This window comes from Protomyctophum bolini (assembly GCF_963924005.1).
Source record: "Protomyctophum bolini genome assembly, chromosome: 1".
In the NCBI taxonomy this organism is placed as follows: Eukaryota; Metazoa; Chordata; class Actinopteri; order Myctophiformes; family Myctophidae; genus Protomyctophum; species Protomyctophum bolini.
The window spans coordinates 31,736,267-31,751,818 of record NC_137862.1 but is presented as its reverse complement, the minus strand read 5'-3'; the positions used below and the strand labels follow the sequence as shown (position 1 = coordinate 31,751,818).

Below are 15,552 nucleotides of genomic sequence, written 5' to 3'. Positions count from 1 at the left end.
AAACATTGACATCTCTCCATCTCCGAGAGGCCACTGAAGATCTGCCAGAGTCCAGCAGCCAAACCTTAGGGCCAGAAATAGTATAGTGGTGGGGCCCCCTTCAGGTGACACGGAGAACTTCAGCCTGCATATATTTAACTAGGACACTGTCGTCTGTCCAGGCATCTATATGGGGATACAGACGGCACGCACATCAGCCAATCAACACTCATTCTCAGCACTGGAGAGAGAGAGAGAGAGAGAGAGAGAGAGAGAGAGAGAGAGAGAGAGAGAGAGAGAGAGAGAGAGAGGAAGAACGGATAGACGAGGAACCCTGAAGACGAGACAGGAAGAGGGGACGGAACGTGTGAAACACAAACATGGCCCGAAAAGTCTGAGGAAGATTTTTTTAATACTTTAAAACGCTATAGCGAGTGTGGAGTTTCTTCTGTTTTGACCCCTAACCCTCAACCATGTTACAAGACTTCTGCCCAGCTCCCACGTTAACATCTCTGTGTCTCTATCTGTCTTTCCATCGAGAGGTTGGGGGAATGTAGCAGCTTTGAGAGGTTTAGCATCTCTGTCAATCTGTCTTTCAGCAGCTTTGAGATGGGAGTGGCGATAATGCACGGCTCACACAGACCACACATTAGACACGTACACATTAGACACAGTATAGAACACAACAAAGCGCTCAGCTCACAAGACCACCTGGAAAATGCAGAGTGCACAGAGACGATGGTTCACACAGTGGAGAAAGGTGAAAGGTCACAGCTAGCTGTGACAGGTGATGTTGATGGAGCCGAAGGGAAGAGAGGAATTCTGGGACGACAACAGGAAATATATATCAGACAAGAAGTATCTGCTGGACAGAAGGCGGGAGGCTAAGGGACAGACGGACGGACAGACACTTGAACAGTGGGTCACCATCTCTTCATCTTTGACTCCGTTTTGTGTTATTTTACTTGTTCAGTGTTAACATTAGCATTAGCCTATTTGATCATTTTAATGGAGGACCGTGGGAGTCCTGTACGTGAAAAAAGCAAATAGCAAAGGCACGCACGCACGCACGCACGCACGCACGCACGCACGCACGCACGCACGCACGCACGCACTCACTCACTCACTCACTCACTCAAGGTAGAAGTGCGGCATGGAACTCTCTAAGGAGTGTGTTACATAAGTAGGCCTACTGGGAGCTGATGGTAGGTGTTGTTGTAAGTAGGCTAGTGGGAGCTGATGGTGCTTTGTATGTGCACACTGCACCTGATATTGTGAACCGATCATGACCCTGCAACCTTTAGAAAAAAATGCAATGCCCTGAGCACGTGCCCCAACGCTTGAACGGGCATGGCACCTGCATGTCCCAGAGGGCATGTTGTTCTATTTAGTTGTTAAGGCATGAACCATCCAAGTCAACACGTTGAGAAGCAGAGGCGCAGTGTTCGCAGGGAAAGGACAAGATTGCGTTTGTCAGTCCTCTAATATCACCACATTGGCAAAACCAGAACATGCAGAATGCAGCGAGACAAGTGCAAGCAGCATGCTAACAAAAAGAACAAACAAACTAACTAACAAACAGCAGCAACACCGAAAAAAAAAAAAAAACTGTGTCAGATGACAGAGACACAATCTCTCTCTCTCTCTCTCTCTCTCTCTCTCTCTCTCTCAGACATGCTTGGACATACAAGTATGCTACAGTGGTCAATCTGTTCACAAGCTGTGTGTGTGTGTGTGTGTGTGTGTGTGTGTGTGTGTGTGTGTGTGTGTGTGTGTGTGTGTGTGTGTGACATGTGTGTGCTGCATGTAGGAATGTATGCGGTGTAGGTTCACCGGTGTTGAACAGGTTGGCAACAGAACAGGAATAAAGGACAGTGTATATAGGGACATAGTGACCAGCGGTAGCGGGTGCTACATTGCAACCTATGCTGTAGGCCTACGTCTTTCTGTTTTGCTGTGTGTGTGTGTGTGTGTGTGTGTGTGTGTGTGTGTGTGTGTGTGTGTGTGTGTGTGTGTGTGTGTGTGTGCATTGAGGGGGGGGGGGGGGTGGGGGTTTAACCCCCTGGAGCTACTTGCTTCCTACTAGAAGCCAGTGGGCTAGGAGCTATAGTATATACATATAGTATATAGCCTGCCCCGCGTAGGACATCAAAGGGGGCCGTGTCCACAGGAAGTGTTTTTGTTTAGCTGACGGAGCCAGTCTGTCATATGTTGCTATTGGTATAAAGACTGTCATGTGTTTCTAATCTATATGCTAACGAAAAGACAGTCTCTATGGTAACTACTTAAAAAGAAAGTTAATGACACCCAGTTAATGAAAGTTAATGACCCACACTGATCTGAATAAGCATGGGGACAATTCTCATTCTACTATATGTCACCATGGAATGTCCTGACACCATCCATTAAAGGATGTGTATATGATTGGTTTCTTTCAAAAACATTTCTGACTACTAATAATGTATTCAATCTTTCGATAAATCAATCCAAAACACATTTGATCCTCCTGGCTGTGGGATTACCACCTGAATAATTACAACCAACCACATGAGAATCCATGTGTGCGCCATTTTGCCATTTTGTTCTAATAAGGCTATGCGATACTCGTTGTACCCGTTATACCCAGAGCCCGGGCAGAGGCCTTTTTGGGGCGGTTCTGGACAACCGTGGGCCCGACCGACTCAACCCTGGGCACTGCACCCCCTGCGGTGGTGTGGAGTGTGTGTGCCGAATTTGAAGTCGCTGCGGCGAACGGTGTGGATTACACACAGACAGACAGACAGAGACTCCAACGTTGTTGCTATGAATAAATGCTCCATGCGAGCACTCACCATCATCATCCAAAGCCCTCCCCTGCTCATAAAAAAACACTTTCTGTTGGACACGGAACCCCTACACTAGGGCCTACAGGAATACGGTTAAAGGCTTATAGGATTCAGGAGCTGAAAGGTCTTGTTCACATCCAAGCAAAAAGGTCATAATGTTTGACAAAAACAAATTTCAATTGCTCTTACAGGAACGATCCCAAGCTTGTTTGTATAACAACAAATGGACGGCAGACGAAAGCGTCACATGGATCACAATCATTTTTTTGTTTTTTTTATAATCCATTCCCGTCGGCTGCTTGGACCGTTCTTGAAGATCTTATCGGGGGAATTGACATAAAACCCGCTGAACATTTTGAATGGTCTGATTGGTTCAACGGACGTCAAGTGGTGGGAGTGGCCCGGCCAACCCAGCCAAACTGCAGCAGAGGATAGCCCTGCTGGGAGGGGCCTAGTTGCTCCACCCCAGAACCTTAACGACCAATAGGAGGAGGAGGGGGGTTTGGTGAAACCAGCGGAGATGGAGGGAGAAACAAAGACAGACAGAGAGACGACAGGGTGTCGGGGATTAACAAACAGGACAACAAAGAAAGAACAGAAAAAAAGGGAAAGTTAAGGTTGCGTGTCAGTCAACGACTGTAAACAAACCAAATGGAATAAAAATTGGGGTGGGGTAAGTTAGAGTAGTAAGAAGGAAAGATCAGGGTAAAAAAGGATAGACACAGGGCGAGTGTGTGCAACTGTGCATGTGCGTGCGTGCGTGTGGGTTTGTATGTGTGGGTGTATGTGTGTATGTGTGTGTGTGTGTGTGTGTGTGTGTGTGTGTGTGTGTGTGTGTGTGTGTGTGTGTGTGTCCGTGCATCCGTGTGTAGTGTGTGTGTAGTGTGTGTGTAGTGTGACATGCGCCTACCCTTCTTCAGCATGGAAGCAGTGTGTACGGGCCGCCCCGCCCCCAGGGACAACAGGAAACAGGAAGGAGGATGATCTGTGGGGGCGGGGGCGGCGGCGCGCTCTGGGGTGGGGCTGAAGATCAGGCCGTCCTCCGGAGACAGCGCCTGGTCGATGTGAGGGCAGTCCTCATTGGCCAGCGCCGCCTTGGCCGCCTCCCCGTTCAACCTGGTGTCTGCATGGAGAGGTCAGAGGTCAGCAGTGGTGGAAGACATTTTGTACATAAGTAATAGTATACCAAAGACCATGATGTAGTTATAGCTACTGTTACAAAGACCATGATGTAGTTATAGCTACTGCTACAAAGACCATGATGTAGTTATAGCTACTGTTACAAAGACTATGATGTAGTTATAGCTACTGTTACAAAGACCATGATGTAGTTATAGCTACTGTTACAAAGACCATGATGTAGTTATAGCTACTGTTACAAAGACCATGATGTAGTTGTAGCTACTGTTACAAAGACCATGATGTAGTTATAGCTACTGTTACAAAGACCATAATGTAGTTATAGCTACTGTTACAAAGACCATGATGTAGTTATAGCTACTGTTACAAAGACCATAATGTAGTTATAGCTACTGTTACAAAGACCATGATGTAGTTATAGCTACTGTTACAAAGACCATAATGTAGTTATAGCTACTGTTACAAAGACCATGATGTAGTTATAGCTACTGTTACAAAGACCATGATGTAGTTATAGCTACTGCTACAAAGACCATGATGTAGTTATAGCTACTGTTACAAAGACCGTGATGTAGTTATAGCTACTGTTACAAAGACCATGATGTAGTTATAGCTACTGTTACAAAGACCATGATGTAGTTATAGCTACTGTTACAAAGACCATGATGTAGTTATAGCTACTGTTACAAAGACCATGATGTAGTTATAGCTACTGTTACAAAGACCATGATGTAGTTATAGCTACTGCTACAAAGACCATGATGTAGTTATAGCTACTGTTACAAAGACCATGATGTAGTTATAGCTACTGTTACAAAGACTATGATGTAGTTGTAGCTACTGTTACAAAGACCATGATGTAGTTGTAGCTACTGTTACAAAGACTATGATGTAGTTGTAGCTACTGTTACAAAGACCATGATGTAGTTGTAGCTACTGTTACAAAGACCATGATGTAGTTGTAGCTACTGTTACAAAGACCATGATGTAGTTATAGCTACTGTTACAAAGACCATAATGTAGTTATAGCTACTGTTACAAAGACCATGATGTAGTTATAGCTACTGTTACAAAGACCATGATGTAGTTATAGCTACTGCTACAAAGACCATGATGTAGTTATAGCTACTGTTACAAAGACCGTGATGTAGTTATAGCTACTGTTACAAAGACCATGATGTAGTTATAGCTACTGTTACAAAGACCATGATGTAGTTATAGCTACTGTTACAAAGACCATGATGTAGTTATAGCTACTGTTACAAAGACCATAATGTAGTTATAGCTACTGTTACAAAGACCATGATGTAGTTATAGCTACTGTTACAAAGACCATGATGTAGTTATAGCTACTGTTACAAAGACCATGATGTAGTTATAGCTACTGTTACAAAGACCATAATGTAGTTATAGCTACTGTTACAAAGACCATGATGTAGTTATAGCTACTGTTACAAAGACCATGATGTAGTTATAGCTACTGTTACAAAGACCATAATGTAGTTATAGCTACTGTTACAAAGACCATGATGTAGTTATAGCTACTGTTACAAAGACCATGATGTAGTTATAGCTACTGTTACAAAGACCATGATGTAGTTATAGCTACTGTTACAAAGACCATGATGTAGTTATAGCTACTGTTACAAAGACCATGATGTAGTTATAGCTACTGTTACAAAGACCATGATGTAGTTATAGCTACTGTTACAAAGACCATGATGTAGTTATAGCTACTGTTACAAAGACCATGATGTAGTTATAGCTACTGCTACAAAGACCATGATGTAGTTATAGCTACTGTTACAAAGACCATGATGTAGTTATAGCTACTGTTACAAAGACCATGATGTAGTTATAGCTACTGTTACAAAGACCATGATGTAGTTATAGCTACTGTTACAAAGACCATGATGTAGTTATAGCTACTGTTACAAAGACCATGATGTAGTTATAGCTACTGTTACAAAGACCATAATGTAGTTATAGCTACTGTTACAAAGACCATGATGTAGTTATAGCTACTGTTACAAAGACCATGATGTAGTTATAGCCTATACTCTGTTACAAAAACCATGATGTAGTTATAGCTACTGTTACAAAGACCATGATGTAGTTATAGCTACTGTTACAAAGACCATAATGTAGTTATAGCTACTGTTACAAAGACCATGATGTAGTTATAGCTACTGCTACAAAGACCATGATGTAGTTATAGCTACTGTTACAAAGACCATGATGTAGTTATAGCTACTGCTACAAAGACCATGGTGTAGTTATAGCTACTGTTACAAAGACCATGATGTAGTTATAGCTACTGTTACAAAGACCATAATGTAGTTATAGCTACTATTACAAAGACCATAATGTAGTTATAGCTACTGTTACAAAGACCATGGTGTAGTTATAGCCTATACTCTGTTACAAAAACCATGATGTAGATGTAACCAGAGTCAGACTCGAATTGCAATTGCGATTTCTTTGACGTGGCCAAAAAAAGGCAGACAAATGGATTGAGCAAACCATAACAATTTACTCATTGGGAGGTCTAAAGGTCAGGGATTCTCACGGCCCTCTACCACATTGCCGAATCTCGTGAAGAACTGACAAAACTGCTAAAATGGCGGAACTCTTACGGAAACAATAAAGGGGTCTACGCCCTTTGGGCTTGACCCCTAATAAAGCCATCTGGGCCAGTGGTTCTCTGCAAAGTTGATTAAAGGGATACTTCACCCCCACAATCACTTATTTTCCCCAATCAATTACTCTTTGTCTATTTTGTGTTCCTTTTTGTATACAGTGACCCATGTTATAATAATATACAACAGTCTCTATGTTGAGGATACATCAAGGTGTGTGTGTGTGTGTGTGTGTGTGTGTGTGTGTGTGTGTGTGTGTGTGTGTGTGTGTGTGTGTGTGTGTGTGTGTGTGTGTGTGTTTGTGCGCGTGCGTGTGTGTGTGTGTGCATGCATTCGTGGATGTGCACATGTGACAGACATTGATTTTATGCTGGCTCATTGAAAACCATATGCACATGGCAACTCCCTTACATGGTGTGATGAGAGAGAGAGAGAGAGAGAGAGAGAGAGAGAGAGAGAGAGTGTCAGTGGTTATAATGCGTGCGTGCGTGCGTGTATGCATTGGTGTGTGTGTGTGAGAGTGTGTGTGTATGTGTGTGTGTGTGTGTGTGTGTGTGTGTGTGTGTGTGTGTGTGTGTGTGTGTGTGTGTGTGTGTGTGTGTGTGTGTGTGTGTGTGCGTGCGTGCGTGCATGTATGCGTGCGTGCGAGTGAGTGCGTGCGTGTGTGTTTGTGTGTGCGCGTGTGCATGTGCATGCTTTGGTTTGTGTGAGAGTGTGTCCGTAGTGCGTACAAGTGTATGCTTCACTTCCTCCGTGTATGGCAGTGAAGTAGTACTTTAGCATGTAGCTACTAGCAGCAGTTATGCAACCGCTGCCATGCTCTGCTATGTCTGGATGTGACCGCTGCCATGCTCTGCTGCCTGTCTGGATGTGCCAGGACCACATATAAGCCAGCTCGCTTCTTCCTTTCCTTGCATTGTATTTTTGTTCATTGATATGTATTTTTTTTTTATACATATGTGCTAAATAAATAAACCAAACCGAACTGAGACCTGTCTGTGTCTACTGCAGTGCAGCAACTCCCAGTAGAAGTAGTACTGGGAGTTGCTTGGTAACTGTACTGCTACTAGTGCAGTTTATTTTAGATTGTCTTTTAGTAATAGTAAAACAGTAAAACAGAAACATTACAGAGACTTTAGTTGTTACTGTACAATACTTTAAAACAGTCATGTTGCACACTTGCCAAAAATTGCTCTTATTTGTGCCGCCCTTGTTGAAAACAATGTATTTCCAACTCCAGCTTGTCCCAGTTCAGGCTGCATGAACAGCGCTCGAGCGCTCAGCTTTCTGCCACCTCAATCTCTACAGACATTAAAGGAGAATAGTTCAACTCAAAAATTACTTATTTTCCATCAATTGCACACAGGCTATCCAGGCCACCGCCCTGGCAGTTTTTGAAGATGCACACAATTCACAATGTTCGCATCTCGCTATAGTGTCACAGCTTGAAACAATAGGAATGACCGACCTTGGATGCATATCAATGGTGATGGCCAGGTCCATTGTGTCGATCTGCTACTGTATGTATCATGTTCTGTCTGAAGTAAAGAGTTAATAACAGCGGCTGATGGATTCATGAACTACTAATTACATTACAGAGGTGACGTTTGCAAGGTAAAGGCATAATTATGACAAGACTAAAGTTTTCCCATTCAAGTAATTAGAAACAAATTTGATATACAGTATATTGTGGCTTAATAAATAGGTCTACAATAAGAGGTCATTTCAATCAGTGATTGCTCGCGAGCATGTGTGTGCACGCACGTGTGTGCACGCGCGTGCGTGTCCACAGCACAAATTTATTTGCACACCAAAAGCCTTGAATTCATGGAGTTGTTTTGTTTTTGTCTCATTCCTCTATCAATAATTTGATGACGGTCTCGAGTCTTCTAATGATGATCCGGTCATCAAATTATTGGCTTAGGGGAAAAAATGGGGAAAAAAACGACTCCTTTAGTCTTGTATGCACGTCCTTGGAACTAAATATTTTCAGATTGGGGTCTGCGACCAAATACATCTGTACGTCTGTGACATTAAAATGTTTGAGAAACACTGATATATATTTATTTGTTTGTATTTTTGTAGACTGGTTGGTGTTGCTTGGACACTGTAGCCATGACAACATGATGTAGCACACACACACACACACACACACACACACACACACACACACACACACACACACACACACACACACACACACACACACACACACACACAGACGCACGCACGCACAGACGCACACACGCATGCACGCACGCACGCACGCACGCACGCACGCACGCACGCACGCACGCACGCACGCACACACACACACACACACACACACACACACACACACACACACACACACACACACACACACACACACACACACACACACACGTTCCAAACTAGTTCTGGAAAGCAACTACCGGTAGCCTAAGTACATTTAAGGTACTTGAGTATTTCCATTTGTTCATACTTTATACATCTACTCCACTACATTACATATCAGGGGCAAATTGCACATGTGGTAAATGGACTGCATTTATGTAGCTCCTTCATAGTCTTTCTGACACTTCAAAGCACTTCATGATGTACTTCACATTCGCACACTGAGTTAACCATACGAGGCACCAACCTACTCATCAGGAGTACCGGTAGTTATAAGGGCTTCATAGTATCGTGCTCAAGGACACTTCCACTTAGCCAGGAGGAGCTGTCGTTGAAACCTACGTCCGCTCTACCTCCTGAGCCACTGCCGCCCTTGTACTATTTTAATCCAGATTCAGTTAGTTACTTTGACGATGAAGATTGATGTAAATCTTCTAAATTGTTCAAATAGTACTAAAGAATTGCAACAAAAAAAATGTTCCACCAACAGGTTTTTACTTGCCCATATACAATTGAGAAGAGCACAACTATGTGCACGCACAACCTTTTGTGCAGTTCGGGTGGCCTAGTCATATATACTGTAGTATGCCGAAGTGCTGTACAACACTGACTTTATCTCTGCGTATTCAACCCAGTTTTGTGGGTCTTCGACTACTGGCCAATCACAGCGGGGCTATAGAACTGTGGTGGGATACATAATAATGCGTCACGCTGCCATCTAAACAATATACACGGACAGCCGACACACAACATTCACGGAGAAACAACAACAATACGGAACAACAACAACACAAACTGCCCAGCACGGAAAAAACACGGTCAGTGGCCAAAGACAAATTGCTGTCTGCCTTCGTTCAAAATGCACGGTTTGTGAATCCCTATTGAAATGCTGAGGGGAACATTAGCCGAAAATAGCTGATCTACGTGCTGTGAACAAATGACATGGTACAACGTTTTGGGCCACAGTTGGGCCTTCATCATGAATGTCTGTGTTTTCAAGTAAACTAAACACTTAGGAGCAATGTTAATGTACAGACTTCTTCTCAAATTATTCTACCTACCCTTAACTTGCCCCAAATTGTCTCCCTCAGCCAGTGATTGTATTGCATTGCATTGCATTGCATTGCATTGTATTGTATTACTGATGAATTGAGTAGCCTACACTGCACTACACTTTAGAAAAGCTTTTTGACTGTACTGCTGTAAAGTTATCAAACTTGTTAGTAAAGTCTTTACGCATGTAACGGTGTCTTGTTCAAGTCGCAATTTGAATTGTGTGCCCAGGATACATGTAAGATAATAAGAGTTTTCAGTCATTTGCTACTGTATTGCTATAAGAGAATAAAATTAAGAGAAAGAAAATACTGGATTTGTAAGAGAAATAATTTGAAAAAAACGTGAATCTTATCGTGTGTTGAGTGAATCGTTACATGCCTAAAAGTATTCAATTAATCAATCTAGGGGCAGACAGACAGACGGACGGACGGACGGACGGACAGACAGACAGACAGACACACACATGGTCGGACGGACGTCACGGACGGACATGCAGGTATATACCTGGCGTCACGTCTCCCGGCATGGGCGTGGCCAGAGGACAACAGGCATCACTGTGTGAGGTCAGGTGGGCGCAGGTGTCGCTGCCACTGCAGGCAGGCGAGTTGAGTCCAGAGCGCAGCCAGTAGTCGTGGTGAGCTCCGCCCAGCAGCGGCGTGCGCGGCGGGATATGCTTGTTCTTCTTCTTGGGCAGCTTCTGCTTGGCCATGGCCAGCGAGTAGTACATGCCAAAGTTGTTGACGATGACGGGCACCGGCATGGCGATGGTCAGCACGCCCGCCAGTGCGCACAGCGCCCCCACCAGCATGCCCGACCAGGTCTGGGGGTACATGTCGCCGTAGCCCAGCGTGGTCATGGTCACCACCGCCCACCAGAAGCCGATAGGGATGTTCTTGAAGTGCGTGTGCTCGCTGGCGCGAGGGTCATTGGGGCTGCAGGGGGCGAGAGGGAATTTCTAATTATTTCTAATTATTTGTTCGGCCCCAAAATATTGTGTGTGTTGTCATGATTTGTCACGATCCGAGTTGGCTTGGTTCGAGGCTTTAGAGGTCTTTGAATATATACTTTTTGAAATGTCTATGGGAAACATGCATGGGGAATTATTTCCTGGGCCAGTCGTCGTCATGAAAGGGGGCGGGACTCTGACTGTAAAAGACAGGTCTGCTGTATTAATTATATAGACTATAAGAGACTGGCCTACCTGGCGTTGATGCGCTCGGCGTAGTAGATCATAGTGGCAAAGATGAGCACGCCCAGAGCGAGGAAGATGATGAGGAGGAGGAACTCGTTGGTGCTGGCCCTCAGTGTGTGGCCCAGCACCCTGAGGCCCACAAAGTGCCGAGTCAGCTGCATGAGAGGACCAACACATCATTTAGTCCACTAAAACAGATTTAGTCGACTAAAATCCTATGATATTTAGTCGAATAAAACCAGACCATTTCAGATGACATAATAAATGACTAAAACGTAACAGAATTGTATTCAAACGACTATGAATACAAATAAATAAAAATAAAAATCAACACTGTCGTCTTACCTTGAAGATCCTCAGGATCCGTACGAAGCGCACAACCCGCAGGAACCCCAGCACGTCTTTGGCTGCTTTGGACGACAGGCCGCTCAGACCCACCTGCAATGGACCATGTACAACGAACGTAGAGGCTTTTATCAGACCACAAGCCGCTCAGACCCACCTGCAATGGACCATGTACAACGAACGTAGAGGCTTTTATCAGACCACAAGCCGCTCAGACCCACCTGCAATGGACCATGTACAACGAACGTAGAGGCTTTTATCAGACCACAAGCCGCTCAGACCCACCTGCAATGGACCATGTACAACGAACGTAGAGGCTTTTATCAGACCACAAGCCGCTCAGACCCACCTGCAATGGACCATGTACAACGAACGTAGAGGCTTTTATCAGACCACAAGCCGCTCAGACCCACCTGCAATGGACCATGTACAACGAACGTAGAGGCTTTTATCAGACCACAGTATAGGTGCGGTTCCATCAAGCTTTTTCGAAAATAGGATGCGACTGTTCGAAAAAAGAAAAGCGCATTTTCCCCCCGTTTCCATCCACTGAAAAAATGGGATTCTTGAGAGATATAAAATAAGTGCACAAATATATAGGTGACACTATTTTGCCAGTAAAGTGAGTTGAATAATATTTGACATTTATTTTACTTTTTCTGACTTTTAGGCTATACAAAATATTATACACTGACTGCCTGCATGGTTGGCGCTTGGGCTACAAGTACTCTATGTTGTCAGTCTGTCTTTCAATCAGGCTGTCTGTTAAATAAATAGGCGTGTGTGGGGCTGGTAATAGGTTTCATTTTCAAGCACAGGGACGAGGGACCCATGCGACTTTTGTGAATGGACGTGATGACCGTGAATTTACATTTTGGCCGTGTTGATGACACTTCTGTTGCTGACTGGAGAGTTTACCGCGGTGACGTTGATTATTATTATTATTATTATTGGATGACATTACGTTATTATTCACTGCAGCTGGGTTAACGAGACAGCAGTGCAACATGAAACCCTGATGTGTTTTTAAAAACATAAATGTTTATGCTCCAGGCAATAATGACGATTTGTTTAATTAGATAGTATCAGGAAAACAGCATTTTATTTATTTTTCCCCCCATAATTCTTTGCTGCTGAGCGGGTGTATCTGAGTGGAGTGCGGAGCGCCCGATGCGCAAATGAAGGTGAGCGCTGAGCGAGCGTAGAGCGGCGTGGGGGGGGGGGGGGGGGGGGGTGAACACGAGCAAATGACGAGCGGAAACAAAAGCCGTCGAGAGCGAAGAGCGGAATTATCGGCCGCTCTGCTCCGCTCACATGCTCTGCCAGTCAGTGAATAAAGCATTAGTTTACTTTAAATTAATAACATGCATCTAACTTTTTACACAAACGAGAACAATGGACCATGGTACAGTAAGTGTGCATGGTGGTCATAAATCTCGGTCACCTCCAGGTAGAAGGGCAGGATGGCCACAAAGTCAATGATGTTCAGCGTGTTGCGGATGAACTCCAGCTTGTTAGGACAGAAGGTGACACGCATCAGGAACTCGAAGGTGAACCATACCACGCACACGCCCTCGATGTAGGTCAGGTACACCACCGTCTCCGTCTCCTGGTAGAAGCGAGTGGTGTTGTCCACGGGGTCCGTGTCTGTGTAGTTGTAGATGGGGTTGAAGGCCTCGTGGGTTTCCAGGCAGAAGGTGGTGATAGACACCAGGATGAAGAACAGGGAGGTGAAGGCTACCCACTGAAAGACCAACAGAAACCAACAGAAAGATCACAAACCCACTGAAAGACAGAGAGATCACTAACCCACTGAAAGATTACTAACCGTTAAAATGTCATACTCTGTCATATATTTTAAGTGTTGCAACATTGAAAACTAAACATAAAACAATGCATAATAAAAAGTCAATATCACTCACGATATATTGACGATATATCTGATACCGTTGCCTTTTTTGTTGCTACTGACATTGCGCGTGTTCACACCTCTAACGATACGATAACGATATATTGTGCAGCCTTATACTAACCCACTGAAAGACAGAAAGATCACTAACCCACTGAAAGAGAGAAAGATCACTAACCCACTGAAAGACAGAAAGATCACTAACCCACTGAAACACAAACAAAGAAACATCACCAATCCACTGAAACATATGGGATAGGGTTAGGATTGCGTGCGTGCACGTTGTAACAGATATGAGCCTCATCTAATAGGTGGAGATTACAGAAAACAGGATGCATCTCTGACCAATCGTTAAGGAGTTAGATTACCACACACACACACACGCACACACACACACACACACACACGCACACGCACACGCACACGCACACGCAAAACACACAAACTTCTGTGGTGGAAAAAAGTATTTCAGTGCATTACATGCAGTGTATTAACAGACAGACAGACAGACAGACAGACAGACAGACAGACAGACAGACAGACAATTTCAAAGGTCGTTTTGTTTAGCCCAACTGATGAAGTTCTCCACAACTCTTATACTCTGTGTCATTGTCCTCTGTGATGCAGCCCACAATGGAGGAGTAATCTGTACTCTGTGTCATTGTCCTCTGTAATGCAGCCCACAATGGAGGACTAATCCGAGAACTTCTGGAGATGGCAGTGTGTGTGGAGTGTGTGCACATGTCCATGTGTTCTTTCATTCATCATCAGTAGAGTGGTGCTGGGAGGGAGAGCTGAATCCATCCGACTACAGAACAAAAATATGTTGGGGTCAACGACAACCAGGGATGAGGTCACTTATTTTGGGTGTATTCTGCATTTGTATCCAGATATGACACAGTAACCTGACGCTGCCAGATGGGGGCGGTATTGGGTAACCATGTTCCCCAACACAGCTTCCATCTGGGATCTCTCAGGGAGTTCAGCTAACACCGATCCGTTAGCGTGAGCTAAGGGCGGGATATGTGCGAAACCGGATGTGAAGCTATATAGACACGTCAATATGATTGGTTGTGTTTGCACGCCCACACGGTGATAGACAGACGGTCCCATCCAATCATCTACCAAGTATCTTGAAAAAAAGGAACAGCCCCGTCATCGAATTTGCTTCCGAGATCCCAGATCCCAATAAGCTGTGAAACAAATTTGTGTAGCAAGCTTCTTGGATCTGGCAGCGTCAGGTTAATGATACAGTAGTGTATTGTCAGTTTACACAGAAAGTTGTCTTGCGACCCTGCATAACATTCACACATTCATACACTGATGGCGGAGAAAACCATGCAAGGCACCAACCTGCACATCAGGAGCAATCTAGGGGTTCTAAATTCAGAGACTCATGCTGAAGGACACTTCGACACTAACTAGGGGACCCAGGATCGAACTGGGAACTTTGCGGTTCCCATACAGCCTTTCTACCGACAACTCTACCCCTGAGACACTGCCTCCTGTTATAAAAAAAAGATAATCAAAAGTCATATTTGGGCAGGATAGCAGAAAAGCACTGGGCTGGTCTCTAGACTAGTTATAGTGATCATCTATATTCAGGTTCTTTCCGTACCTGATGTGTGCATATGTGTGTGTGTGTGTGTGTGTGTGTGTGTGTGTGTGTGTGTGTGTGTGTGTGTGTGTGTGTGTGTGTGTGTGTGTGTGTGTGTGTGTGTGTGTGCATTGCAACGTGCATGTGTCTGCATGCATGTGAGTGCGTGCGTTAAGAGTTATTTACAGCACCAGGTTGGTACAGGGCTGCCCTGGTCTACTTCAGGATGATAGCTGCAGGCAGGAAGCAGAGCTGAGAATCACCCTGTTAAATACAGTGTTAAATGATACAGCCTGTTAAACACAATGTCCCTCGCTGTGAAAGCTCGTTCATTCTTCCTCGCCACATTTCCTTGATCAAAATAAACCATTTCCGGCACGACGATGTGTTGTTCTGTTCACTTGACAGTGGCTTCATGCCACATGACGTGAAGTGGAACTCTCCTCACCTCTCCTCTCCTCTCCTCTCCTCTCCTCTCCTCTCCATAAACCAGG

General features: G+C 44.4%; 1 protein-coding gene across 1 annotated transcript in view; it reads right to left on the bottom strand.

Annotated features, from left to right (window-relative positions):
- LOC308320055 (voltage-gated potassium channel KCNC1-like) overlaps positions 1 to 15,552 on the bottom strand; it is a gene marked incomplete at both ends in the record, with an annotated part of 45,027 nt that overhangs the window by 20,952 nt on the left and 8,523 nt on the right. The window contains 5 exons of the mRNA XM_080770362.1: positions 3,715 to 3,927; positions 10,520 to 10,947; positions 11,217 to 11,362; positions 11,553 to 11,645; positions 12,997 to 13,296. Coding sequence (XP_080626488.1) covers positions 3,715 to 3,927; positions 10,520 to 10,947; positions 11,217 to 11,362; positions 11,553 to 11,645; positions 12,997 to 13,296 — 1,180 coding nt within the window. The remainder of the gene's footprint in view (positions 1 to 3,714; positions 3,928 to 10,519; positions 10,948 to 11,216; positions 11,363 to 11,552; positions 11,646 to 12,996; positions 13,297 to 15,552) is intronic.